The 27,431-nt window shown below is 50.1% G+C and overlaps 2 protein-coding genes across 5 annotated transcripts; one reads left to right on the top strand and one right to left on the bottom strand.

Moving 5' to 3' along the window:
* The first annotated feature begins 210 nt into the window (after positions 1 to 210).
* ELK4 (ETS transcription factor ELK4) lies at positions 211 to 27,168 on the top strand. Of its 4 annotated transcripts, none has more exons than XM_048327712.1 (5): positions 211 to 401; positions 12,597 to 12,812; positions 14,126 to 15,055; positions 16,147 to 16,263; positions 17,427 to 27,168. In XM_048327712.1, exons 2-5 carry the CDS (start codon positions 12,606 to 12,608, stop codon positions 17,523 to 17,525), a joined length of 1,353 nt encoding a protein of 450 aa, XP_048183669.1. In that variant the 5' UTR covers positions 211 to 401; positions 12,597 to 12,605; the 3' UTR covers positions 17,526 to 27,168. The 4 variants fall into 4 exon arrangements, with proteins under 4 accessions (XP_048183669.1, XP_048183668.1, XP_048183671.1 ...); XM_048327711.1 differs by lacking the exon at positions 211 to 401 and adding an exon at positions 4,965 to 5,072; XM_048327714.1 differs by lacking the exon at positions 211 to 401 and adding an exon at positions 8,216 to 10,550.
* On the bottom strand, positions 20,743 to 21,974 carry LOC125337708 (BUD13 homolog). Its single transcript, XM_048327715.1, has one exon. The coding sequence runs from the start codon at positions 21,972 to 21,974 to the stop codon at positions 20,769 to 20,771; it is 1,206 nt and encodes a 401-aa protein (XP_048183672.1). The 3' UTR covers positions 20,743 to 20,768.
* Positions 27,169 to 27,431: the final 263 nt, after the last annotated feature.

The following is a 27,431-nucleotide window of genomic DNA, read 5'->3' as shown; positions in this document are numbered from 1 at the left end:
GGTCCAGGCTCTCCTGGAGCCATCACTGAGCACAAAACACGACAAAATGTGGGTTTGGCCTGGCCTGGAGCTGCAGGAGCTCCCACCTGAGGCTCTGCCCGGGGCTGGGAGGGTTCAGGGCACAGCAGCTTAATGAGCAAACGAGTTAATTAAAACAGCTGGCTGGGCTGGGGGAATTATTCCCTCATAATCAGCTTGCTGAGGAGGTACAGGTCCACTCCCAGGGACGGAGCAGGGAAGGAACATCTCCGTGTAGGACCGGGCTGATGAGTGAGCGGCTTCTGTCCCTCCCGTGCCCTGCAGGGCTCGGTGACCCCAGGCCGGGCGTTTGTCCTTAGCATGGGTTTGGGCCAGGCTGTTTGCAGGGATTCACCTTTCCCGGGAGCTGCTCTCCGCTGCAGGTAAAACCCTCTGTTTTCTGATATTTGGCCCAAGCTGCCTTTCCTGGGGAGAATTCCCTGTGGGAGAGGATGAGAGTGATGGACCTGCTCAGCCGCGATGTTTTGTGCTGGTTGATCCAGGGACTGGGCAGTGCCACAGAAAAGGCTTTTCTTTCCTTGCTTCCCAGAAAATCCACCCAGATAAAGCCTCTCTTGGCTTAGAAAGGACGTGGTGGGAAGGAGGGGGGGGCGGATCAGAGACGTGATTCCACATCCCCGGATCTGTTTTGCTTTTGGAAACGTTGCTTTTTTTCTCTGTGACTTTCCCTGAATTCCTCCCAAGCACAGTTTCACACCTCTGCTATTTCAGGCCTGGGGTTGTTTGCACAAACAGCAGGCTCTGCAAGGAGATTCTCAGATGCCATTTCCACGGGCTTTGCCCTGTGCTTTCCAGCTGGGACGGTGCTGCTGGGTCAGGTGAGGAGAAGCAGGGAGGTTTCTGTGAGCTGCGTCAGGAATTCCATTCGGGATGTGGGAACTTCACGAGGGGAATTGTGCATTTAGCGGGGCTGTGTAATGCAGTGGAAACGAGTTTGGCGGCGTTGTGTAAGAACCAGAGCTCCTCTGGTGCACAGCTCTAGGGCTGAACCTTAAACCACCTCGGAGCTGGGCTGAGGAGCCCTTCCGACAGAAATTCCAGCCTTCCTCCCGCTCCTCGTGGTGTGCTGCAGCTCCCACGGCACTGGGTGATCCTGGTTTTTTTCTGGAAATGAAATACCAAGCGTCCCTTTGAGCGTTAACAGCTGCTGGATGGTCTGGGCATCCCCAAGTGCTGCTTGGAGAAATGTTGAATTCTGGAGATTTTATCCCATCTCCCCTGGCTGCTGGTGAGCCTTGGAATTGCCCCATTGGTGGGGATGGAGGTTTTTGGACTGGAATAATCCCCCTGTGGATGCTGAATTTCCTCTCTCCCTCTTACCTGCCCATAAAATGCAATCACAGGAGCCGGGAGCTTTTTTTTCTGTAGGCTCAGAAATAAAGGTTTGAAAGCAGCACGGATCTGTGGCTTCTTGAGAGCATCACAAACACCAGAGCAGGAAACACAGAGAACTGAAAAAAACCAAACCAGTGCAAAAAAAGGCTTTATTTGGAAAATAAGAGATTTTGGGCATGGAAGGGAGCACAGGGATGGGAACTGAGTTATTTCTCCATCACCATCAAGGTGCCCCTAAAAGCAAGGGCTGCTGGTGTTTGTGGGTCCCTCAGTGCCTTGGAATATTCCACGGGCATCCTGCAGAGTCTTTGGGATCTCTGAGAGGTGATGCCACCACATGCTGGGATCCTAAAACCAGGAACTGAAGCCTTTGTGAGCACCTGGTCTGGTGAAGCTGTCCCTGCCTGTGGCAGGGGCTGGAATGAGATGAGCTCTTAACGTCCTTTCCAACCCAAACCAGGCTGGAATTCCAGCTCCAAGCAGGCTTTGAATATTAAACTTCCTGAGAGAGCAACCAGCAGCTTTCCTTGGGAAATTTTATGAACCAACCAAACAACCCTTCCCCAACCCAAAGGCTTTTCCTGTGGGAGAGGCACAAAACCTCCCGGAGCCGCTCTGTTCATTCCATGGCTTTTGGATTCCCAGTGCTGGATCAAAATAGCACCTCCACGTGCTGGAGCAGGGCCTCGTTAGGCTCTGATCAGCTGTTGCATAACGTCCTGGCTTTTCCCCATGCCTGTGCTTCCCATTCCCTCCTGACACCCTCTCCAGCCACGTGATGGCCAAGCCAGAGCTGTGCAGGAAGAGTTTGGATACGGTTTGGAATTCCCTGCGCTCCCCTGCCTGGGCTGTCCTGCGCTTTCCTGGAACTGGGGGCTCTGTGTCCCTTCACGACTCTGTCCTTGCCTCGGAAACTGCAAAATCCATTTCCAGGTGCTGCCACCTGATTAACATTCACCAGAAGCACCCAATTAAATATGTTTATTTTCCCTTTTCTGCTGCCTCTTCCTCGTTAAAATGGGAGCTGTTTACACGGGAGCTGCTTTCCTAAAAGCTCTTTGCACATGAGCTTTTTCTCCCTTTTTTTTTTTTCTCCCAAACCCTGCTTGATTTTTATTCCATCCCTTTGTCTGTCCTATATTTTTTCCCTGTCTAATCTTAGGAACAAGCCCACGTTGAATTGCAAACACCCGGCAGTGGGAGCAGAACAAAATGGGAGTTGCACGAAGTAGGAAATTTCTTATCCCCTGAAAAAAAAAGGAAGGTTGATTGTCACTGGAGCCACCCCCGTGATGCAGCTTTAGGTGCTTGGGGTGCTGGGGTGGGGTTGATTTTTGGGTGCTGTCCCTCTCTGTGCTGTTTTTTTTTCTTTCTTTGATTCAGCTCCTGCATTTTTTCCTGAGTGCCAAAATTTTGGGGGATTTTGCTGGTGGGGAGTGGAGGCAAAGCCAGGGGAGGATGTGGAGAGGTGGAGCTCTGCCCTTTGCCTTCCCAAAGGAGCTTTTTCCATCCCCACAGGAGCTCCTGGAGGAACCAGCTGGATCTGGGAGTGCTCCCTGAGCGAGCTGTGCACAGCCAGGTGCTGGAGCTGTCCCAAAAAAAGGGATTGAGCTTCGCTGGAGATGCTGGCAAAGCTCCCACCTGTGACTCGACAGGAAGAGCCTGGGAGGGCTTTGCTTTATTTCCCTCTGGGGTTTGGTGGGGGAAAAGGGAGCCCAGGCTTTAGCAGGGCAAAGGGCCGGGATGGAGCCTGGCAGAGAAGAGGGACGGGCACAGGGAAAAGCCTGCGGGGTTTGTCAGCAGCGCTGGGCTCCCCTGGGGAAGGTCAGGTCAGGTGGGCGTGAGGAGGGGCCCCCAGAGCTCCGGATGTTCCTGCCTCCGGCATTCCCCAGGGAAAAGCAGCTCTGGTAATGTGGAGATGCGGAAATACTGCCTGATGCTTTCCACAGGAGAAAGAGGAGGGAAAATGTCCATACTTTCACTTCAGAGGGGTTTAATTATTTTGAAAGCTGAGGAAACTGGCTCTGGAGGATTTTTTGTGTCTTTTCCTTCTTTCCTTCTTCCGCTCCCTCCCTGGTCTCTCTCACTGTTTTGTTTTTGATTTGAAAGTGGAGCTGGGAAAAACACAAAGAGTTCTCTTAATTGCTGCATTTTAAAAGAAAATGAACTCCTGTAAATGAATAAATAATGGTCAGCTTGGTTGAAAACTTCCTCTCTGCCTGTGACAATGTGCTTTGGGGGAAACCCCTGGCCTTCCTCAAATCCTAAACTCTCTGGCTTTCCTTGCTTTTATCTCCCTTCTGTTTTTCTGTGCAGAAAGTTCTGATAAAGGAGAGCTGGAGAGGAGCTTTGGACAAGGGCCTGCAGTGCCAGGACACACGGAACGGGTTCCCACTACCATAGGGCAGGGTTAGATGGGATTTTGGGAAAGGAATTCCTGGCTGTGAGGGTGGGGACGGGCTGGGATGGAATTCCCAGAGAATCCGTGGCTGCCCCGTGGCTGCCCCATGCCTGGAAGTGTCGCAGGCCAGGCTGGAGCAGCCTGGGATAGGGGAAGGTGTCCCTGCCCACGGCAGGGGTGGCACTGGGGGATCTTTGAGGTCCCTTCCCAACCCGAACCATCCCATGGCGGTGGAGGAGCCGCTTCCTGGGGACTCCAGCGAGAGCAGGGGCAGCTTTAATGAGCTTCAGCATCATCAGTGCTCCCGCTGTGCCTCCTGCAGCGAGCCCTGCTCAGCCTGGAGAGCGAAAAGGCATCGTTGCCTTTGCCAGCGGCGCGTTGGGATCGGGAGAGCCACGGAAAAAAAAACCGGGAATACCCAACATCTGCAGAGCCTTGGCTCAGCAGCCTCAGCCTTCCCTGGGGGAAGCACCCAGGTGGGCTCTTGAGCGAAATGTTCCGCAGGGAGAACACGAGTGCGGGGAAGCGCTGGAAGAGGAATTCTGTGCCCAAGTTTGTCAGGACTGGGAAAAACCTGCGAGTCCCAATTCCAGAGGGAGAGAGAAGCAGCGGGAAAAGCGAGTCCCCTGCTCCCTTCACCTTGCTCCGCCGGCAGTCCCTATGCGTCCAAATAACTTATCTTTGCATTTATTTTAATAATATAGAGGGTTTTTTTAAAAATTATGAACCATTTTGACGCGCTGCGCCCCGTCCTCCCTCAGTGCCCGGGGGGAGGAGGAGGAGGGGGGGGGACAGAAGCGCTTCCCCTCTGCCCCCACAGCCCCCTGAGCGGCAGGCGGGGAGTTGGGCGCTGCCGGTGCGGCGGGGGCTGCCCTGCCCGGGGGTCGCGGGGGTCCCGGCGGGGGCGGCGCCGGGGCCGGGCCGCGCACATGGCCCAGCCCGGGCGCAGGGACCGCGCGTCCCGCCCGCGCCCCAGGCCCCGCCCCCGGCCCCGCCCCGCGCCCCGAGCGCGCCCTCCTATTGGCCCGCGGCCTCCCGGTGCCGCGCTCTGATTGGCCGCCGCTCGCGAGCGCCGCGGGCCCGTGGGCGGAAGCGGCGGTACGGCGGCCGCGGAGGGTCCCCGCGCGCGCGCGCCCCCGGCCGTGTCGAAGGCGGCCGCCCCGCGCTGCCCGCCCGGCTGCGCCCGCCCGCCCCGGGATGCGGCCCCGGCGGCCGGGCCGGGCATGAGGGACGGCGGGGGGGCCGCGCCCAGCACCGGCACCCGACGGCACCCGGGCACCGGCGGGGCTCCTCCTCGGTGAGCGGGGGCGGGGGGGGTGCGGGGGGAGCGCCGGGCCGGGGAGCGGGGGCTGCGGGGTGCGGTCGGTGTCCCCCAGCGCTGCCCCGCCTGGCGCTCTGTGCTGGAACAAGGCACAGCGAGAGGCTGGATCCAGGGGCTGGAGGGAGCCAGGGCTTGGTTTGGATCCAGGGGTGGCTTGGTTGAGTCGCTTGGTTGTTTCGGTGCTGGGGTTGGTTGGTGGGATCCGGGAGATTTTTGGGTCCAGGGGTTGTTTGGATCCAGGGTTTGGTGGGTGGGATCCGGGAAATTTTTGGGTCTAGGGATTGGTTGTTTGGGTCCAGGGGTTGTTTGGATTCAGGGGCTGCTTGGTGGGATCCAGGGAATTTCTGGATCCAGGAGTTGGTTGGTGGGATCCTGGAGGTTTTTGGGTGCAGAGCTTTGTTGGTTGAGTCCAGCAGTTGTTTGGATCCAGGGCTTGTTGGTGGCTCCAGGGTTTGGTTATTTGGCTCCAAGGGCTGGTTGGATCCAATGGTTGCTGGTTTTTTTTTAATTCCTCACTCCACCACTATTCTTTTTTTTTTTCATCCTCCCGCACTCCCCTCTCCGAGCTGGGTGGATTCCTGCCCACATCAATAGGAGAGGCGGAGGGGAAAGTATGCAAATCCTGCTTTTTATTTGCTGTGCGCTTATACACACACACACACACACACACACACACACACGCGCACATTACCTGTGTGCCACCTCCAGCACCCCCCTGTGCCCTGCCAGCATCCAGAGCTGTGCCGATTTTCAAGGAGCAGCTCCTGAGGAAGGCAGGGGTTTGCTTTGGAGGCTGCCGGCTCCAGTCGTTATTAGGATTTCTCTCCCCTCATCCCATTCCCACCAAACGCGATCCCAGTGCCTGACGCGGCGGCGTGTGCGTGATTTCGGTCGGGCTGTTTATTTTTAGGGTCTCCGCGCCTGTTTGCAGGGAATAGTTGTTCCATCGCCATGGCAACGGGGCTGAGTGTACCATAAACATTGTTCAGGAGCTGCTTTTCCAGCTGAAAGGAGACTTCCTTTTCACGATCCGGTTGGGATAGACAGAAAGCGTTTTAACCTGTGCTTTGGGATTATTCCTGCTCTCAACCGGGGATGCTTTTCCTTCCAGCAGAGGGATTGTGCCCGTGGAAGCCAATTTAATCTGCTGTTGGTAAACACTGCCCTCAGCCCATGGTGGTGGCAGATGAGGAGGAAGCGAGTGTAATCTCCTTAGGAGCTTCCAGGAAATCAGTGTTTTTACGGCTTACTCAGGAACAATCCCCAGCAGGGTCACAAACTGATCAAAGGCGTTTTGGTTTTGAAGTTTCCTATCCCCTCTGTGGGTCCTAAACCTTCCCTGCGCTCTCATATCCTGAAAAAAAAAGAGAGGTAAGAAAGGGATAATGCCCATCCAAGTGTGGAAAATCAGGGAAATTGGGTCTGTCCATAAAACTGTTGGTGTTGGGATGTCAGCCATCCCCAGGCAGGGATGGAGGAGCAGAGTGATTGTAGCAGCTGCAGGAATTACATGGAGTGGGCTTTGAAATCCCCTTTTTTTGCCGTTTTCCATCAGGTGAAACATTAAAAGTCAGCCGTGATAACCAAAATCATATTTGATAACAAAAGGGGGCCCCTTTGTCTCTGCATCAGGATTAAAATATCCCCAAAAAAGCTGTTGGGCTCATCTGCTGCCAGCCTGCGTCCGCAGCCGTGAGTCCCATGGAAATCCTGATGTCATTGTTGTCCTTCATGGTTTGTTCCCGATCCTGGCTAATTCAGAAAGGCAGGGAAGGCCAGAAAATACTGAGGAAAAAATGGAAAATACGAAGAAAAAATAAATACTTCTTTCTCAGGGCTTAAAAAGCTGAAACAGTTGGTTCCTAACCTCCCAAATATTTGCTAAAACACCTTAATTTCGTCTCCAGTGACTTAATTTTTGAGCCAGGGAGACAAAATTTATTGCAACATTTGTTTTGGGTTAAGAAAAAGAGAGGCTTGGAGTGGGATTAGGCAATGAAAACTCTGGAGCAGCTCTTATCATGAGGACATCCTTCAGCATTTCCTTCCAAGGAACTTCCTGCCTCGATAACCACAGCTTCTCCTGCACAACAGGCTGATTTTCCTGCCTGGATTGGGAACAACGGTGCAGGGAATGCAGGAGCCAAGGGGAAAACAAGAATTTATTGCAGTTTGGGGTGTTTTTTCCTTATTTTTGCCTGATTTTTGTTAGTTTTGTTAGAGATGGTATGATTTGATTACTCCTTGGAGAGCTGCCAGGGGTTGGAATTTTTTAAGGGAGGTGTAGAATTCTGCATGTCTAGTTTGGATTCCTTGTTCAGTTCCTTTATTTTACACATACAAGAGGCTTTTACCTGACGTTTCACCTGTCTGTGTGCTCTGGAAAAGGACTCAGTTCCTTTCCGTGCTTCCCACCACATCAGGGTATGGAGTTTTGGGCAGCAGGTTTGTGGATTTCTGGGGTTTTTTTTGACAGTACGCTCTTTCTAAAATTAATTAAAATTGATAAAATCCTAAAAGTACCACTTCAGGTGAGTCACAGCCCTGGGAGCTGGAAAAGCTTTTAGGAAAGGTTTATTAGGAATGGGATACTGCTGATGAAATTGTTGCTTGGTTTTATTTTGATAACCACTGAACTGGATACTTCATCAGCTGTATCACACCTGCCACTACAATGAAAGGGATGGGGCACCCATTTATTTATTCATTTATTTAATTGGGCAAAGAGAGGGAAAATCCTGCTCAGACTTGGAGGTTTGTAACGTGGGCTTGGGCCTGTGACCTCCAAAAGTCTCCTTCACCCAACTCCGCTGTTTGTTTTCCTGGAACAGCCACCGAGGCCTTGTGTCCCCAGGAATATTGCACAACAGAGCAGGAGTTATTATTGTCTACAGAATTCCTCCTGCTCACACACCGTGGCCTTCCCAAAGTGCTAAAAATCCCTGGGAATGGCTTTGGGAGGTGAAGGCTGAGCAGCTCAGCGCTCGTGTGCTGCAATCCCAGAGCAAGCTCTGCTCTCCTGGAATTTCCTGGAATTGAGGCCTTGATTTGCTCACCTGCACCGTGAGCTCCCCCAAACCTGTTGTTGCCTTTTATTTCAGTTTTTGTTTTGGAGCTGGGAGCTGTTTCTGTGTCTCCCTGAGTTTCCTCTTGCTCGCTGCTGCTTCCCAGGCCACCTTTTGGGGCCGTCCCCTCGCTGTGACACTGGGACAGCTGTCACCGTGCCAGTTCAGCCGTGCTGGGGATGATTTTGCTGCGTGGCTGTGACATCCTTCCTTTCCTCTGGGCCTTTGTTCCTGTGTGGGGGCCTGACAAGGCTTTTTATTCAGCCCATCTGCAGAAGTCATCAGGCTGCAGATGCTGCTGCAACAAATGGAGGTGAAAGATTATTGGAGAGTATTTGGTGTTGAGTCAAAGCACAGGAAATCTGCCAGAAGACCTCGAAGGAGGGGTTTAGGGCAGGCCTAACACCCCACATCCCGCCTTTGCTCCCTTCCCGGCGCGTGGAGAGGGGTTCTTTTGGAGCACAGAGGGTGAATATTTGGATTTATTGTGCCACAGGCAGTGCAGCTGCTGCCCACGGGGGAGACCGTGCCACTTCCTAAACTCCTCGGTGCCAGCCCTTCTTGCACCCTCGCATTCCCAGGAAAAGCCGAGCCTCCGGGCTCTGTAATCCCATGGATCGCACCGAGCTGCCAGTGCCACAGGGAAGTCACCAGAAAAGAGACAAATTCCCAAATCCTGGCTTTTCAGGATAAACTCAAGGCTTTGCAAAGCCCAGGCCTCCAGCAGAGCTGCAGCAGCAGGAGGAGGCTCAGGTTTGCTGTGCTCGTGCCTGGAGCCGCGCAGCCGAACCCTGCCAGCTCCTGCTGAACTCCGAGGGTCATCCGTAGGCGTCGGAGAAGATCTCAAGACAATAATAGTGCTCTATTTTAGCTCCCTCATTACAAAGCAGAGCTGCCCTCTGCCTCTAGCAACTATTTTTTCCTCCTGCTCACATGGTGCAGGAGGGGAAAGGCTCTTGCCTCTCTGCCTCATTCCCTTTTCCAGTGAGGCCTTTTCCTTTCTCCTCGGGCTCTTAGGAGGAAAAAGAGCCTTCAGCAAAAGGATGTTTTGCAGTGGTGTGTTTGTAATTATTGGTGTGTTCATCGTGGAGGAGAAGCAGTGGGGCTTAGGAGGGGTTTTGTGCTGGTGGGGAGCTGTGAGAGGAGGAGTTGGGGCCTTTTGAGGAAATTTGAAACGTTGAAATGCTGTTTACAGATCATCAGAGAACATTTCACCCTCAGTAATGTAGGGTAGGAGTGGGACAGGGGGTTCTTGAGCCACTTCTCATCCCTGTGGTGCCAAAGGAAGGGCTCAGGACAGGCAGCAGCTTCCTCCTGCCCCAGGGGCTGCAGAAAGAAAAGCCTTTTCCCCACTTTTGGTGGTTCTCAGGCAAAGAGAAGTGCTCGGCTCACCTGTGCTGGTTTTAATTTTGCATCTTGTGTGATGTTTTTTTATATTCTTCTTCTTCCTGAAGAAACAGCATTTTTTTGGATGTATTCTCATGCTGTATCAAAGCAACTTGGGTACTAAAGCTAAATGAGATGTGTTAGTTCATAACACAACATTGTCTCCTAATACACATTGGACTTTCCCAGGTAACAGCTTGCTCCTGGACTCTGAAGGGGTAAAATCCACCTGTGATCCCACTGCTTTGACCAAGGTTGTTTTCTGGCCTTCCCTTTGTATAAAATCTCCAGAAAAACTCCATATTCCCCATTTCTTTGAGGTTTCCATGAGGTTGCACTGCAGGCTCTCCATCATTGCCTGGGGATGAACGCAGTGGATATTTAATAAAGAGGAATATTCATTCTGTTATACCCAGTAAAACCCCTCCAGGAACAATCCCAGAGTACTCTCAGCTCCTGTTCTGTGACAGCCAGGGAATAAGGGAGACCTCTCCACCCTTTTAGTGTTTCTTAGACAAGGCTTTTTCAGGCTGGGGCTGTGCAATGTGTCCTCCAAGTGACGGACAGAATCGTGACGTGCCTGAAGCTGCAAATGCCAGAAACATCAGGAGGAACTTGATCAAAATTGCACTCCAGTACAGTCTGTAACTCTGCCCCTGGCAGGAGGATCCTTCCAGCTGGAAAACAGCAGGATTTGAGCAGCGTGAACTCTTTAACAACTTTGGTAAACGCTCCTCAGAACAACTTAGCTCATCTCTGGGAAAGGTGTTTGTTTTGTTTTTTAATCTCTGGTCTCTTCCATCATTTTGGCCACTCTGCGTGTGCTGTTTTACAGAACTTCGTGCTGCTCTGGCAGCTCTGTGCATCTCCAGCTGCATTCCAGCCCAGCTGTGAGCTGGGCAGCAACGCTTGGCTTTGGTCAGCTTGGGATTAACAGCAAGGTGGGACTGCCTAAAGGGAGGCAGCTTCATGAAAGAACACCAGTTAAATTCTGGGATGAAAGGTGCGTGGATTTTTAGCAGGAGGGGTGAAAAAAAGAAGAGCCTTTGCCACTGTGAAATCCTGTTGCTAATCTGATTTCCACGTTGCATCAGTCAGCGCCGTTTGGTGCAGTGCTCCCGGAGTGCTGGAGATAAACGCAGCGTGGGAATAATCACTCAGCTTCGTTTCCCTGCTCTCTCTTAGCACATCTCACTGCTCCTGACAGCTCTGCAGGGTGGCAGAACCAAGTCCTCGTGCTCTCCACGCCACCACGTGTGGCTGCATCATCCCCGTGGATAACGAGGCACAACCCCGGCGTTCCAGATCTTGGATGTCGGTGGCAAATGGCAACACCAGGCGGTCCTGGAGGAGTTTGAAGGTGTTTGCCTGGTCCCTAAATCCTGTATGGATCAGCTGGCACAGCACAGAGCAGTGTGGGAAGAGTCTGGAAGCACAGCCTCCAGTTTCTTCGAGTGCCGAGCAATTAATTTGGGCAAGCAGGGAGCTGTACGTGTGCAGTAATTAACGGGGAAAGCACCTCGGGCCAGCCTAACGAGGGGGTGTGGGTGTCCTTCATTTTGAGATTGTTCCATGTAATTGCAGCAATTTTACCTGGCTGGATCAATGTCACATCAGCGTGTGCCATGAGGCAGGGATTCTGCAGAAGGTCTGGAATGCCATGGGCTGTGCCCAGAAAGGTACCTGCCCCGGGGCACCTCGTTTCCCTGAGAGCCCTGTGTGAGCTGTCAGCTCTAATCCTGTCCCAGGGCTCAGCCTCTCCCGTGGACACAGTTCCCTTCCTTATATAGGGCTGGATAAGTGCTGGGCACTAATGAGATTGAAATAAAAGGCTTTGGGAGCAAAGATGAGCTGGCAGGCCCAGCTGGATCTTAAACTGAGCCCTGTGTGCACAGGGACTTCAACCAACACCAGCCTGGCTCCTGCTCCCTGAGGCTGGGCTTGATGCCTTTGTTTTGGAGCTTGGGAATAGTGTTTTGAGTATCAAGTTCATCCAGATGGAGCCCCTGGACCCCCTTTACTTAGGGGGGAAAATACAGTGATTATGTGTATTTTTAGTGTAATTCACTATTCCAGAGCATTTTTCCTCTGTTTTTATTTCACAGGAAGAAGTTTAAGGTGTGTTAATTAAACAGTTCTGGACTAAGAGAATCTATAGGAGATGCTGAATTAATATTTTGTCTAGTTTAATTCACAGTGTATCTTGTACAGAACGATGAGGGTTCCGCTTAAAAATATTTGTGGGAATGCTGTTTGGTGCAGTCAGATATGGTCAAGGTAAAACATTATCTCTGCCTGGTCTGTCCTTGATGAATTTATGCATCTGCAACTTCAGTGCAGGAATCAACTGGCAGATATCAGTTCTAGAAAGTCCCAGCCTAAATCACTGACGTGGGTAAGACATGGCAGGAATTAAGAGCCGAGCAAAGGCAGTATTTGAAATAATTTAAATTTAGTTTTATGTTTACTCTCATAAAAAAAATGGGTGATACCTGGGAAAGAAAGCTTTGAAGGAGAGATTCGGGGTGATTGAGAGGGCTGCTGGTAAAGAGGCAGGAATGGAAACTGAAGGAAAATGGAGCTGGTTTTGCTCTGGCATCCTCTTCTTGGAGCTTTGCAGTTCCTCGTTGTGCTGAGTTCTCTCCGAGGTGGGAGCAGGTACGGAAAGGAGGAGGTGAGGGGGTGGTTTGATTCCTACCTGGGTGTACCTGAGCTGTTTCTCACAGAGCAGCACAAGCCAGAGTGGGTGAACATGGAACAACTTAGAAACATTTTTTTGGGGGTAGTGACTCACTGCAACTTACCCAAAGTGACCTGATTTAGTTAAATGAGGCTAAATATAACCCATGTGAAAAGTACTGACATGTGGGAGGAGACGCCGGAGTTGGCACTCAGCCCCTCGGTTCTGCAGGGAACATCTTTCACGACTGGTGACTAATAATTTTTTACTCTTGCTGGCTTTGGAAATAACAATCCCTGCTCCGTTTTCCCCCCCTTGTAGGGAGAGCAGGGAAATGCTCCGGGCTTAACCTGCCTTTGTGAATTGCAGCTCTCTGCTATGGACAGTGCCATCACCCTGTGGCAGTTCCTCCTCCAGCTGCTCCAAGAGCCCCAGAACAAGAATATCATCTGCTGGACCTCCAACGACGGCGAGTTCAAGCTGCTGCAGGCAGAGGAGGTGGCCAGGCTCTGGGGGATCCGCAAGAACAAGCCCAGCATGAACTATGATAAACTCAGCCGGGCGCTGCGCTACTACTACGTGAAGGTAGGTGGGAAATCCTGCTCCAATCCTCATCCCTCTCAGCAGCCTAAGGAGCTTTGTTTGCTCCTGCATTCCCTCCTTCAGGGGAGGGGTGTCACCGCTGTGTCTCTGCCAGGTCGAAGGAAGTTGTGCTGCTTTGTTTAAAGGTGCTGTTTTGGTTTTTAATTTCGTTTATCGGTGTGCTGTTTCCTCCTCGCTGGTTGTTTTGTGAGGTTCTGGTGGCTTTGTGCAAAGTGTTGTCTCGGTGTGTTTGGTGATACAAATCTGTCTCTGGATCCTAATTCCCTTTCCAAAAAGACACACCCTTGCAAGGGTTAAAATCCTCAGCACTCCAGTTAAAGCAATACTGGGAGGGGATGATGATGGAGGGGGTGACTGTTGCACCACTTTCAGCTCTTTTTGCAGCTTTCTCTACGAAGGGGCTTCAAAATAAACGTTTTTCAGCCCAAAGTATCTTTATTTTCTCTGTGTGTTCAGAGCTTCACCTTTAGTTTGGCCACTGTTTTCAGCCCAGCAGAGTAAGAAGCTTTTGTTTATCCAACACCTTCAGGTCTCACCTTTGTTTCCCTTTATCCCACGACTTCTCTCGTGTGAGTGGAGCAGATAAAAATAACCCCCAGTTCCTGAGGAGCCTGGAGCAGGTGGGAAGTTGCTGGTGTTCATTGCTGGGTGGCACAAATCTGCCTTGGTGCACTGAGAGATCTCAACAACAATCACAGAATGATAAATAAGGATAATCTCAAGTCCCAAGTGTGTGTGGCATTTCACTGAGGAGGAAAACAAGTTTGACAGATGCAGTTCTGTGGTATTGAAATAGCTGATTAGCCTGCATTCTGCTGACTGGTTCAGCTGCTTATTTTCCTTTATTATCATCTTATTAAGAATAAAGGTGGTTTGATTTGAAGTACGAGCTCTCAATTCTGCAATCCTGGAGAAACCCTTTAGCAAGTTCTGCTATTCAGTTACCCTTAGTGTACCCAGCTCCTTGTGGATCTTGTACCCAGAGATCCTTGATGGGAATAATGGATATTTTTAATTTAATTTAAGATGTTAAACAGGACTTCTTGGCAGTTTTTAGGCTGGTTTTAGTATGTTTAATGTCAGGTTGAGCTCACCTGTTGCAGTGTTTTGTCTGCCAGCTCTGGGAGCAGAACTGGAACACACAGGGTGTTTTTAAAACAGGAAAAAAAGAACCTTTTTTTTTTTTTTTGCTGAAAGATTACAGCCTTTAATTCCTCTGCCTATTTTAGGCAGTGTTTGTAGGAAGAAAATTAATCTGAAGAAGGTCTAAATATATTTTGTCTTCTTCCCCACAGAATATCATTAAGAAGGTGAATGGGAAGAAGTTTGTGTACAAGTTCGTGTCGTACCCGGAGATCCTGAACATGGATCCGCTCGTCGTGGGCCGGATCGAGGGAGACCCCGAAATGCCCGGCTTTGGGGAGGTGACCAGCGCTCCCAAGGACGTGGAAAACTGTGGGAAGGAGAAATCCCAGTCCTGTGCTAAGTCCTCCAGCCGCAACGACTACATCCACTCAGGCCTGTACTCCTCCTTCACCCTCAACTCCCTCAACTCCTCCAGCGTGAAGCTCTTCAGGTCCATCAAGATCGAGAACCCGGCCGAGAAGCTGGCGGAGAAGAAACCTCAGGACCCCACCCCCTCTGTCATCAAGTTTGTCACCATGCCCTCCAAAAAGCCTCCCTCTGCCCCCCTGGTCTCCACCACTTCAGCAGTGGCTGTCACTTCCACGGCTTCTGCCACCCCCACCGTGTCCGCCTCGCTTCCCCTGGGCTCGGAGGAGACTCTGCAGACCCTGGAGACGCTCGTCCTGCCCAAGCTGACCGTCCCCGAAGCTCCTCCAGCACCTTTGCCAAACTTGAGCACCAGCTTCACCCCGACCCCCCCCATGTCCTCAGTCTCTCCCACCCTCCAGGTCCCCTCCACGCCCCCCTCGCCGCCCCTGAGCTCCAACCCCGACCTGGACATTGACACGGACATCGAATCCGTGGCTTCCCAGCAGCTGGAGCAGGCCCAGAGCCTCCAGCACCAATCCCCAGAGCCCAAAGAGCAGCAGGATTCAGCTGTGCTGGAGAAGGAATTTGCCAATCACCTCTCCAGATCTAAAAAACCCAAAGGGCTGGAGTTGGCTCCCACTCTGGTCATCACAGGCAGCGATCCAAGTCCTCTGGGCATCCTGAGTCCTTCTCTCCCAACTGCTTCTCTTACTCCAGCACTTTTCTCTCAGGTAACCAAATTCCCTTCCTGGTTTTTTGTTCTTGTTTTTTTTTTTTTTTTTTTAACTAACAATAGTGATGAAAACAGCAAGTGGAAAATGAATACTTGATTGCGTGCGGAGGTTTGAAACTCAGGATGTCACTCCCTGGTTGTTGTTTTTTAATCAAACACAAGTTTGAATGACAGTTGGTGTTAATTCACCCCAAAGTGTGCCCAGGTGCTGTTTCAGCCGTGCACACAGGGCTGGCATGTGGAGGCAGAACCCAAACCAGCCCCAGCAGGATCTTTGTAAATTGCCAGGGGGATACTGAATTATTCCAGAAACCCTAAATCCTTCAGCTGGGCCTGAAAATCCTTCAAAAATAGAGACCCACAGAGGTGTCTGTTCAGCTTTTTTCACTCAGTCAGTAGCATTTAGTTAAAGCCAAAGTCTTGTGAGCGAGCAGCAATAAGAGCAGCTGCTTAATTTGGTTGTTATCTTTGTGTGGGAAAGGAGAGCTTTCATGTCTCATGGAAAACTTGGAAGAGAACTGAATCCAGCAGGGCTGTTAAATCATTCTGTATCTGTGTAATCTCTCCCCTGCAATAAATCGGAATTAGAGTGAAACCGTGGGGAAGCTGCTGGTTGAAAACTGAAATGGCTGAAGGCAGGGTGGGGAAAAAAAAACCCAACAAAATCCAAGTGGAGTTGTTCTTTTGGCACCCTGGGAAGTGCTTGGCTGGTGAACCTGGAATATTCAGGAGCTGGATGGAAATTCCTTTTGTTGTTGCTGGCATTGTCAGTGGCACCAGGAGCAGGCGTGTACCCACTGTTTTTCCTTTTTAAATCCATAATCCCACTTTTCCAGGTGCTGGATTGGAGGAGGAGCTGCCCTGCTGTGGGTTCCAGCAGGATTTGGGAAAAGAGGGCTTGGATTGCTCAGCGAGGGGAGGGAGGGAGAGCCGGATGGGGCTGGCAGGGAGGAGGAGGAGCAGGAGGAAGGAGGGGATGGGGAGTTCCTGAAATCTGTGGCAGCTGAGGGTGTTGTGGCTGGAATTCCACGGGGAAGGCTGGAATTCCATGGGAAAGGCTCTCACAGCTGCTTTCTCCTGTATTTTCAGACTCCCATCCTGCTGACTCCCAGCCCTCTGCTCTCCAGCATCCACTTCTGGAGCACCCTGAGCCCGGTGGCTCCTCTCAGCCCTGCCAGGTTGCAAGGTGCTAACACCCTCTTCCAGGTGAGTCCCAGGGTTCTTTCTCCAGGGATTTCCAGGGATCAGTTTATCCCAAAAAATCTGCTGTGGAAATAAAACACGAGTTGTTGTTTTCTACCCCCATGTTAGCTTTTGAGAGCATTAATTTTAGTGTTTGCCCGGTTTTATTTAAGGATATTGTAAATGTTGGTGTTTCAGGAATGTTTGAAGTTAACTGTGGCACAGGCTGCTGGTAGAGAGATTCTTTTTTCTTTTTTAGGTCTGTTCTTCCTGTAAAAATTTCCTCCCTATAACTGTTTTGGTCTGGTTTTTCCTGAATTTTGAATATCTCCACTCTATTGATTGTTCTAATCGTTCCTGCTGAAAAAATATTAATTAATCTGACAACTGGTGAGGAGGAAGAGTGCGTGTTTGATCTCTGTGATGATGTGTGGCACAGGTTTTGATGATTTTTATGGAAGAAATCTATAAAATTCACCTCTGTGAGGGTGGGGGAGGCCCTGGCACAGGTTGTCCAGAGAAGCTGTGGCTGCCTCTGAATCCCTGGAAGTGTCCAAGGCCAGGGTTTTTTTACTATATAGGACAAAAATCCCCTGTATTTAAAAAAAAAAAACAACACTCCTTTAGTTGTAATTCTCATGTTTTTCCCTCACCTTCCACTCTGGCACTGGAATTACCACATCTGCTGCCTGGGGTTGCTGAGGCAAAGGGTAAAATTTAATCAATTGAATTCATTTTTACTTAATTTCATTGAAATTAAAGAATTTAATTAAATCTTCTGGGTTGGGACCTGTCATCTCCATGGAGATGAAGGAAATTCCTCATCTGCACCATGAGGATGGGGAATAAACAAGGAGGGCAGAAATGACACTGGATATTTTACCCTGGAAAGAGCTGATAATTAACTGAGGGATGATTTAGACCCTGTTTTCCCCACAACCTGGATTAAATCACTTATTAATGAGGATGTGGGGCAGTGCTCAGCTCAGGGGTCACTGAGACACTGCTTGGCATTAAAAAGTTAATTAAAACTGGCGAGCCAAGAGGATTCTTTGAAGCCTGGGGTGGTTTTGCTTTGTTTTGTTGTTGCGTTTGGGTTTTTTTTTTCCCTCCTTTGTGCACAGATATGGGAGGAGCAGTGAATTAAAAGTGGATTTTTGCCTGATGATTCTTCTTTTGTCTCTTAGTTTCCATCAGTGCTGAACAGTCACGGCCCATTTACCCTGTCTGGACTGGATGGACCCTCCACCCCCGGCCCCTTTTCCCCCGATCTCCAGAAGACATAGCACATGGAATTGCTGGGAAAGGACACAGTGGCAAGCAAGGCAAAGATAGGACACTTCTGTTGAACCACCTTTTTTAAAAACGACCAGTTTGTAATTCCACAGAGGTTCTCAACGATCGTAGTTGTTGCCATTCCCGAATCAAAAAATGCCTTTTTTTTGCAAAAATCCCCCCCCTTTTTTTGGAAGAACCCAGGTTGGGAATGTATATGCAAACGCCTTAATAGGAGCTGCAGCTCCAGTCTCTTCTCCTCCTTGGTTTGGAAGATCTTCCCCGTGTCCAAAAGGAATTTTGGGTGGTGTTGCAGCACCTGAGTCTGCACTGACTGCAGCAAACAGCACCAGAGGAGGCTTTTCTCTGTGACTCTTGGAAAAAAAACAAAAACAAAACCCTCTGTTCTTCTGCTTCCTGTGCTTGGCAAGGAGAACCCCGAATCCTGATGGAAGCTGGCATTCCAGGAAATGCTTGGGAAAGGGGTGTGTGCTCTCAGCTCCGCCCCGCGGGCACCACAACTCGTGCAGTGACAAAAGCAGCCGAGGCTTTTCTGCTGGCGTTGTCTTTTCTTCTTCTTTTATTATTTTTTTCTTTCAGGGAGACATTTTTCCAAGGATTTTATTTCAAATTTGTGTGCAGGACAATTTTGTGGAGCGGTGGCGTGGCCCAACAGCCCCTGGGAGAAGAGGTGGGGCTGGATTTTGGATGCTCCCCTGCCTTCCCTCCCTTTTCCATGAACGGTGGGATGAGCTCCTTTCGCTTCTCACAGAGTTTGAATGCTGGAGTCCAAACATTTCTTGTGCCAGAGACCTCTTCCAGAGCCTGGGACCTCCCTGCTGGATGAGCAGGATGGGGGGGTTTTCCCTGTGCTTTTGGGGGGAGGTTGCTGCCTGACCTGGAATTCCAGACCCCAGCGGGGTGAGAACAGCAACGTCCCAGCGTTAATGTCGCTCCTCTTTCCCCACAGTTGTGGAAAAGCTTCCTGCTTTTCCCCACATGGAGAAGCTCCTCTTTTGCCAGCTCTTATCCCAAGTTTTGCAGTGGAGCTGTTGCTTTTTTTTTTTTGGTTTTGTTTTTTGGAGGGAGTACTGACCCCAGGTCAGGCTGAGGGAAGGTTCCACGGGGCATCAACCGTGTGGTAAATCTGCTCTCACCTCCTCGGTGTCCTGGATTAACAATGCAGGATTGCTTTCCAGAGCCATTGGAGACGAGATGGAATTTGGAGGTGGATTTTTACACCTCAGGAGGCCTTTTAAGAGAACTGAGGAGTGAAAGGAGTGAGAGATTCTCCTCTCTCAGCCCCTCAGTCTGGGTGTGTTGGGCCCTGGGTCTGTGTGTCCCTCTCATTTGGGCATCAGATGTCAGGCAGCAACTTCTGGGTTTGAGTTGGGGGTGTCAGAGGATCTTCTCCATAAAATATTCCCAGAAAACAGATGGAGACATCTCTTTCCTTCAGCATCCTCCGAGCTGCCATGAGCAGAGGAAGATTTTTCCCTCTCCAGCACGAGGAGCTGACAGTGTTTGCTGTACATACTGCACCTATTCCATGGATAAGTGGTGAACTCGAGCTTTTCCAGAGTTTTTCCTTTTGCCACATTTGCAGGCTTGGAATTCCCTTTAAAGCCACAACACCCAAGACTTTTCTTTCCCTGCAGTGATGTTACCTTGCTATAGCTGACACTGAGATACAGAAAAACCACTTTTGTGTGTTCCCGACGTGACACCTGGGACAGGTGGGTGGAACAGAGTTGCTTTTTTGGGCATTGTTCACCTGCCCGGGGGGAAATGGGAGAAAAAGAATATTTCCTTTTTCAGGTGGAGAAGCAGGGAGTGAGCTCATGGAGTGACCTTGTCTCCCTGTTGGGTCCTGGCAAAGGCAAAAATGTTTCACATTTAGACATCAGCAGCTGCAGGAGGAAATTCCTGCGCCAGCAGCTCTTAAAATGTGCAATATTGACCTTTTTTTTAAAAAAAAAATTTATTTTTATTTTTGAAATGCAGAAATGAAGCTGCAGATGATCACGAAGAGCAGGCATCTGGAATTTTTTTTTTTTGGTTTGCATGTTCAGAGCCTGCTCTGGGAAATTTCTATGGCTATGTATAAATAGCAGCACTTTGGTTGGTTTAGGTTGGCCGATTTTACGCCTACCAAATACGTGGACTTTGGAGAGAGCCACATTTGCAGGCTGGGATTCGAATTGAAAATTCATCAATGAGCACTAAAAACTTGCAATTTAATTGCTTCCCTTCCCCCTTGTCCCCCTGTGGAGAAAAGCCAAGTTTAGCTGTTGAAAAGTGAAAATTTGTGCACTTAATTCTTCGTGAACTTTTTATCACTTTGGGCAGAGGGTCAGACCCAAAAAATGCTATTTCTGGGCTCCTGCTGCTCTCCAAGAAGCTTCCCCAAGATTGCTCTGTCACAGCTGGCTGAGACTGAGGTTTTCCTTTGGGAATGCCGAGTTCCTATGGAAGCACAGCCTGGATGGGATGGTTTCCATCAGGTAAAACCCAGCAGGCAGAGCAGGAACGGGATTGCTTTGGCTTCTTAAGGAAAAAATCCGAGTCCACATAGGATGATAACCTCAGGAGGCAGCTGGGAAAGCTCATGGAAAAGGGAGAGGTGGGAGAGGAGCAGCTTTCGCTGCCTTTTCTCCGCTGCAATTTTCAGGTCACTTAAGGGAATATTCCTTGTCCGTGTGCTGCCTCGTCAGCCACATTCACTGACAGGTAACTGCCAGCTTTTCCTCGGATCACATTCCTGGCAGAGCCTCCCTGGGGGCTCGCTTCTGTGAACTGCTGGTTCTGTAGGTCGCTTCAGGAGCAGTTTGTGCAGCTCCTCGCAACTTGTTTTTAATTTAGCGTAGGGCAGGTGGGCTTAGAGTAGATTCTGTTTTAGTTCTGTACCGTGGTGATTTTAAAACAAATGAAATAATGCAGCATTACAGAAACTTTTTTCTTAGGTTCTTGTTGCTGGAGTAGCCTTGGTTTTGTGGAATGCTTGGCAATTTTTGCGTCAGTTCTTTCCTGGCTGTCTTGGGTTCCATGGAAGGTCGAAGCATTTGGCACAGAACAAAAGAGTTCGTTAGAGCACAAACAAGAAACCGGTGACAGGGAAATGCAGCCTTGCCTCTCGGAAGAATGTCCAGTGGGATGCTGAATGCTGAGGACAGGGCTCCTTGCAGGGAGAGAGGCCATTCCTCGGGGCTCTGGCAGCGGGGGGTGTTCGTGGGTCACTCCAGGAGCTCTCTCTCCTACATGTCCTGGATGCTCCACTTGTGGGTGAGTTCCTGCATCGCCTTCATGTTGGCACTGCGGGCAGAGCGCTGCTGCTCGAGCCCGTTGGACCTGTCCACGCCGTCCCAGCGGTGCCCAGGCCAGATGTTGAACCTGTTGAGGGGAGGTGCTGGTCCCTTGTACCTGGGTTTCTCTTTTTCCTTCTTCTCCTTGGCCTTCCTTTTCTTGATGAGAGCAGCCATGGGGTCTCCTTCCCTCTCCTGTTCCCTCAGCATTCGATCCAGCTCCTGGTCATCGATGTAACGGGCCAAGGGCTTCTGCATCTCCTTGATTGCATCGTCCACATTCTGCTGCTGCTGCAGCCTCTCCTGTGCCAGCCCTTTTCCCCACCTGGCATATTGCTTTTCTCTCTTGGGCTCTGCTTCAGCCTTCAGCCTCTGCTCCAGCTGCTCCTGGGCCAGGTTCCTCTTGCGGCCCGACTTGTCTCGGAACACGGTCTGAGCGTTCCGGGATTCCTCCTCCAGCTGCTTGGTGCTCCTCTCGTGCCTCTGGAGCTCCTGCTTCTCCCTCTGCCGCACATCAGCCGACAGCAACCCAGCTTTGGCCCTGGATGACCTCGTGTGAGCCTTCTTGGGAGATCCCTCAGCGTCCCAGCGACGCGGGCAGTGCTCCGGGGGACTCCGTGACCTGTGCTGGGCCTTCCCGGCGGGCAGAGTCCGTCCTTTCCTTCGGCTCCTTTTCCCACTTGGGTACCCCGGCTTCTCTCTCTGAGGTGACAAATCCTGACGTTGCCACCGGGGAGGGGATGGCTCAGGGGTGTCATGACGCTGCTGCTGCCTGGGAGGTGACAGCTCTGGGGTGCCAGGACGTCGTCTCCTGGCAGGGGATGGCTCAGGGGTGTCGTGACGCTGCCATCTCAGGGCACAGAGCTCCAAGGAGCCGTTGTGTTTCCCTCCCGGGGCCGAGGGCTCGGGGGAATTGTGGCGCTGCTGCCTCATGGCAGACCTGGCAGGTCCCGAAATATCCGAACTCTGCGAATCTTCGTTCTGGTCTCCTAAAAGTTTCCATTTGGAGTTCGTTGGGAATTCCTCCACGAGCTTCACTTCATCAGGGCGTTCATCAATGAACTCTGCCACCACGGGCACGTCTTCTTCATCCTCCTCCACTTCCTCGAGGGCAGCGGCGATGCCGCTCCAGCTCACGTTGTCATCCCTGCTCCGCATCCCGATGGTAGAGCTCACTCAGTAGAGCACAGAACTCTCAATCCCCGGCTTGTGGGTTCGAGCCCCACGCTGAGCACCAAAATTCGTGCTAGTCTGGAAACAAAGCAGCGCAGGAATTAACCCCAGGTGAATTTATCACCAGAGGGTCCAAGCCAGAGCTACAATTTAACAGGAAAGATTAAAAGCGAGGCAATGATACAGAAACAGCAGCTTAAACTGACAGAGTCAGCATCCAGCCTGGCACCCTGGTGGGTGTCCCGGTAAATGGTGGCTGCAGTCCCGTTGGAGTGATGGACGTGGCCTTGTTGAAGTGGTGATCCCACAGGAAAGTCTGGGCTGTCCCTGGAGGTCCAGGGGTGCTTCTCGAGCTCTTCTCCTCTGGGAATCCAGTGGAAGAAGTGCCCCGGTGTTCCAGGCCTCGGCTTATATCCAGGTAGGAACGTGCAGTTCCTCCCCTCTGGGTGGGGCGTCTCTCAATGGGATGATGGAATTCCGTGAGTCATTCCAGGAGATCTGATGGCCCGTTAGCGGAGATGGCCCCGCCGAGGGTGTTATCAGGTGTTATCAGGGGTTATCAGGGGTTATCGGGTGTTATCAGGGCTGAGTCACCTTTTCTCACCACCTCAGGGAGGTGGGAATAGAATCCACACTTCGGGTCACACCTTCCATGGAACCCAAGACGCAGCTGCTGGTGGGATTTGGGGCGCATGGAAGCTGAACTCGTGTCTTGCTTCTGGGAATCTTTTTTTCCATGGCCCTACTGCAGGGTTGGGGAGCTGCTGCCGCTGCCTGCGCCGTGCCTGGCTCCGTTTGGGATCCTGGATTTTCAGGATTCCTGGCAGGAGCAGCCCATGGAAGCAGAAGAGTGGCCTATGGTTATGGAACCGTCTGTGTTCTGTCCTTCCTGGGAAGGTGATCCTGGTAAGAAGAGGGCGATGCAGGAGATTTGGGGCTTTTTTAGCAGCAGCTTTAGGTTTAGAGCCTTGTTCCGGGCCTGTCCTCAGCGGGGGATGCAATCCCTGTGCCCTGATTTTGACACATTCAAGCTCTGTTTTGCAATAGGTCAGGAAGGGATAAAATTCCTGGAGTTGGACAGTTCCTTGTTTTCACTTGGGGCATCCCAAGGCTTCAGTATCCATGCAATCTCTGGGGTAATGGAGTGGTGTGTGCAAACAGAAAGGCACTGGTTGGGATAATTTCTCCCTCTGATGCATTTTCAAACCTCAGCTGTCTCACAAATGGATCATTTTGGGTTTTTAATGTTCATTCTAAGGGCAGTGAAGCTGCTGAGGTGCAGATCTCCCTTCTCCCCCTTCCCCCAGCCCAGGGAGCTGCATCCCTCTGGGATTCCCTGGGATGGGAATGTAGGGCCCTGATCCCCTCCTGGAGCTTTTCCTCGAACTGAGATCAGAACCTGCAGCTCTGCCCTTCCCTTGTCTCCCGTGGTTTATTCATTATCTTTTAGTTTCCTTTTTTTGCTCCTGTTTTATACAGCAGGTTTTGATGTATTCTGCAATTTAATCTCCATTTTTAAGGCAGATTTGTTTACAGGCATCTCAGTGTTGTATCAAGAGGCTCTCTTGGCATTGTCAGCTCTGGAAATCAACCTCAGCAGTGGGACAGGGAATGTTGTTAAAATCAACAAACTTGACGTTTGAGTTTTGGGTGACAGTTTTGGTCTGTTTCCTTCATCAGTTCTGTGTGAGGAACAGAACCTGGATCTGGAAGAGCAGAAATGGGGGGGGGGGGGGGAAAAAAGACCTTTTGGCCTCTGAGGTGGTGGGGATGGGGTTATTTTGTCTTCAAAATCACAGAGTGGGGTGTTGCCAGCAGCCCCTGGGGTCTCCCACTTGGCAGAGGAGCCCAGAATCCATGAGGATTCACTCAGGAGCTCTCCGGGATGTTTGATGAGGTGTTTATGGCTTGGTTTGGAGTTGATTAAGCAGCAATTAGCAGGGGCGGGGGAGCGTGAGCAGATCTGTGAATGGGGCAGCCTTTGGCCATCCAGGGCAGTGGGATCAGAGCTGGAGCTGCTGGGATCAGAGCTGGCAGGGGAAGACTGGAGGATAAAGTGCAGGGACAGTTCCATGCGGCTCTCCAGGATGTCCCTTTGCCTTGGATCAGCATTTTTGGGCAGGGAATTCCACCGGGAGTGAGTGGTGCTGACCGGGGAGGTGAGAGGTGGCTCTGGACAGCAAAAAATCCTTGGAAATGGAACCAAATCTTCTTCCAGAGCCTGGTTTGAGTCAGGAGGGCACCACAGAGGAGCTACAAAGTCACAGCAGTGAGGGCAGCGCTGCCCGTTCCTGCGGGAATTCCCTGACGGACTCGGAGCCGTCTCCAGCAGAAAGGTGAAATTTGGGGTTTGGCGTCAGTGGATCCTGAAGTGAGGGCTGTTATTCCTGCCTTTATGCCAGGAACAAGCAGGAATCAGGAGAATGTGTTCCCTGCAGATGGTTTTCCTGGCTGACCAGAACCACAGGTGGGCAGGGCCCTGTTTCTCCTTGGATGTTCCAATATTTCCCTGCTGGAATAGCAAAATGTCTGCTTCCTGTGAATTCTTTTGGAACAAAACCACCCTAAAACCGGCTCAAATTGAATTTTGTTTCCCCCTCCCAAAGAAAGCAGCAAGATTCTGCCTGTGGAGCTGTTCCAGGCCCTGATGAGAAGCACACTCCGAGAGCTGAAATTGTGGTTTTTTAGATTCCTCGGTGTTGAAGCGTGGCTGGAACAGCTCTGCCTGGAGCACACGTGGGTCATGCCTGGTAGGAGGTGTTCCCAAAAATCCATATAAATATCCCCATCCTCCCTCAGAGCAGATTCTGCGCTGTGCAGTCGCCACTTTGAGATGTTTTGCACTCCCTGGTGAGGTTTTTTTGGGGCTTTTTCTTCCCTTTTAGCACTCAGATCAATCCTGCCCCACTCTGAGTTGCCAAAGGTTATTTTTTGACATTGTTGGATGCCACATCTCCTGAAAAAAAAAAAAAAAAGTGTCTTAAACGTGGTTTTGAGTAGTTTTGTGTTTGATGGGCTTGATTTAAAAGACTTCTCTGCTGAGGTTGTGTTGCAGGAGGTTTTCATCTCAAAGCAGGGCTGCAACAGGAGAGTCCTGAGCCTTTGGAAAACAGGGATCTGAGTGGAGACAGCGAGGAGAGGCTGGAGGTGACTCCAGAGCCCATTTCAGCCCTTGAGCAGTCCCTGCAGCAGTGCTGTACCAATAACTGGAAGCTGTTGTTGTTCATTTCTATTTTTATTTTCCTTCTGGGTTATTTTTTCCGTGTTTTTCGGAACACAGGAAGGCTCTGAGGGTGGCCTGTGCATGGTTCCTGGGGTGTGCTGTGTGCTGGGGTGGGGGGTTCCAATATTCCAATCCCTGGCTTTGCTCTGAGTTCCTTGGGATGTGTTGTGGGGTTGGTTTTTTATTTTTCCCTAGCATGTCCTGAACCCTCCAAGCTTTGAAACTGCTTCCTAGAATTCCTAGAATCGTGTTGACTTTTTTGTTGTTGTTGTTTTTATTTTGTTCTGCTGTTGTTCAGTTGCACAGAGTTTTTCTATAGAAAATCTACTTTCGAAACGTTTCGTTCTCTGTGAACAGGGTTGAGATTTATTCCTCGTAGTTTGGAAAAAAACCCCTAAAATTCCCTTTTCCAACTTGTTTTGTAGCCTGTTGCAGTGTTACCAGATGGCCTTACGTACGTCACAGTGCTTTGTGATGGGTACAGTAGCACATTTAATGCTTATTCCCCTCTGTTTTTAGAGCTGAGAAGTTGATTTGGAAATAATCAAGCTGGGAAAAAAAAATTTTTAAAGGGGGAAATTCTAGGGAAACACAGCGGTTGTGTCCCCTAAAGGAGATCAGGGCAGCTGGAATTAATCTGGGAGTGAGTCCTGGGAGGCCAGAATCCTGGGAATCAGCACAGATCCAGCAGCAGCTGCTCCAGATTCCCTGGGCTGGGCAGTTTCTTGTGTCTTGGAGGGATTTAAATCAATTTTTAGCAACTCCAGCACCCCCACCCAGCTGTGGTGCCGTGTGCCAGCGTTGTCCTGTTCATTCCTGAAGTGCACATCTGTTTTGGGAAGGCAGTTTTGGTGTGGATTCCTTGCTGGAATTTTCAGGCTGAGCTGGGCTCTCGGCAGTTTTTTTTGGGAGCTGGGAGCAGATCCCTCCCTCTGGAACTCTGGGCTGGAGCCAGTTTTACCTTCCTGGGGTTTTCAGAACAATCAGTGGTGGAAACTCCCCCGAAAGCAGCAGAGGGGGAACATTTCCAGTGGCTCTTTCCAGAACAGAGTTGCATTTTTCTTTTCTCTATAAATATATATATATAGTACAAATTCAAGAGGCAAAGTTATGTTGTAGTGAGTGTCTGAAACTTCCTACACTGGAGACTTTTCTGGACAAGACAACTGTAAAAGTCACCCCTTGTTCCAGCCGGGTGACCCTGCCTGGGACAGAATTGCTTCTCAGTCTAACTTTTTATTTTTAAATACCTTATTAAGAGTATCTTAATGCCATTGTGTTAAAAAAAAATGCTGGTATGTAATGCAAGTACATAAATAGCCAAAGTTTTCAGTAATTGTTCAGTGTTACTAAATTTTGCTTTTATTTAACCTTCCAGGATAACATTTAGGAAGACCTTCAGTGTGTTAAATTATCCTGAAAATGAAAAGTCTGAGCAACTGGATTAGGGCAGGGATGGAGTTGTTTGAGCACATTTCAGGTTTGAATTCAAGTGAGAGGCAAAGTTTTTAAAGATGCAAAACTTCCTTTGCACTGTCCTGACACTTGGAAGTGACAAACGCTGCTTCGGCAGAGGCTCTTTGGGAATTGTTATTCAAACATCGTGAAGGTCTTTCCTGAGAAATCAGGTGACTTTTTTCTATTGCTTCGATTTTTGTGCAAAAAAAAAAAAAAAAAAAAACAAAAAACCAGACAAAAAAACCAAAACAAACCAACAAAAAACCTAAAAATAAAAATCAATGTATTGCAATCTTTTTTTTAAAAAACAATGGGGTGGGAATAGTTAAAGAAAACTATTTTATGTAAGAACTGACAGAGGGATTTTGCTTTGTATAATGCAAGCTGGCTTTAAAAAAGCATTGTAGCAAATTATTCAAGTCAATCATATGTTAATAGTTATGTGCAACCAGACATGCAAAACAATTGTATTTTTTTAAATAAATATTTTTAACAAAGTTTCTGCTCTTTTGACTGGGTTTGGTTTTGTTCTTTCAGTAGAGGAAATAGAAAGTTACAGCTGCAGGGGCTGTGATAAGGAGGGAGTTCATCAGACCTTGAGGTAAATTGTATTTTACAGTTTTTTGCTAAATCAGGTGCTATTCTGGGGAGAAATTTTCCTTAAAATAGTGGGGGTTTTTTTTCTCTAAGTAGCCAAAATGGAGATTGGAATTATCAAGCCCAAGAAATGTGATTGTGGATTTTAATTCAGAAGAGTTTGA

The sequence above is a fragment of the Corvus hawaiiensis genome, chromosome 24 (genome assembly GCF_020740725.1).
Source record: "Corvus hawaiiensis isolate bCorHaw1 chromosome 24, bCorHaw1.pri.cur, whole genome shotgun sequence".
In the NCBI taxonomy this organism is placed as follows: domain Eukaryota; kingdom Metazoa; phylum Chordata; class Aves; order Passeriformes; family Corvidae; genus Corvus; species Corvus hawaiiensis.
The sequence above is the reverse complement of the archived record's forward strand: the minus strand, read 5'-3'. Positions and strand labels throughout refer to the sequence as shown.

Coding starts and splice junctions, on each gene's coding strand:
- ELK4 (XM_048327712.1), top strand. CDS start 12,606: ATGGACAGTGCCATCACCCTGTGGCAGTTCCTCCTCCAGCTGCTCCAA. Junction 15,056..16,146: donor CTCCAGCACTTTTCTCTCAG/GTAACCAAATTC, acceptor CTGTATTTTCAG/ACTCCCATCCTGCTGACTCC. Junction 16,264..17,426: donor GTGCTAACACCCTCTTCCAG/GTGAGTCCCAGG, acceptor TTTGTCTCTTAG/TTTCCATCAGTGCTGAACAG.
- LOC125337708 (XM_048327715.1), bottom strand. CDS start 21,974: ATGCGGAGCAGGGATGACAACGTGAGCTGGAGCGGCATCGCCGCTGCC.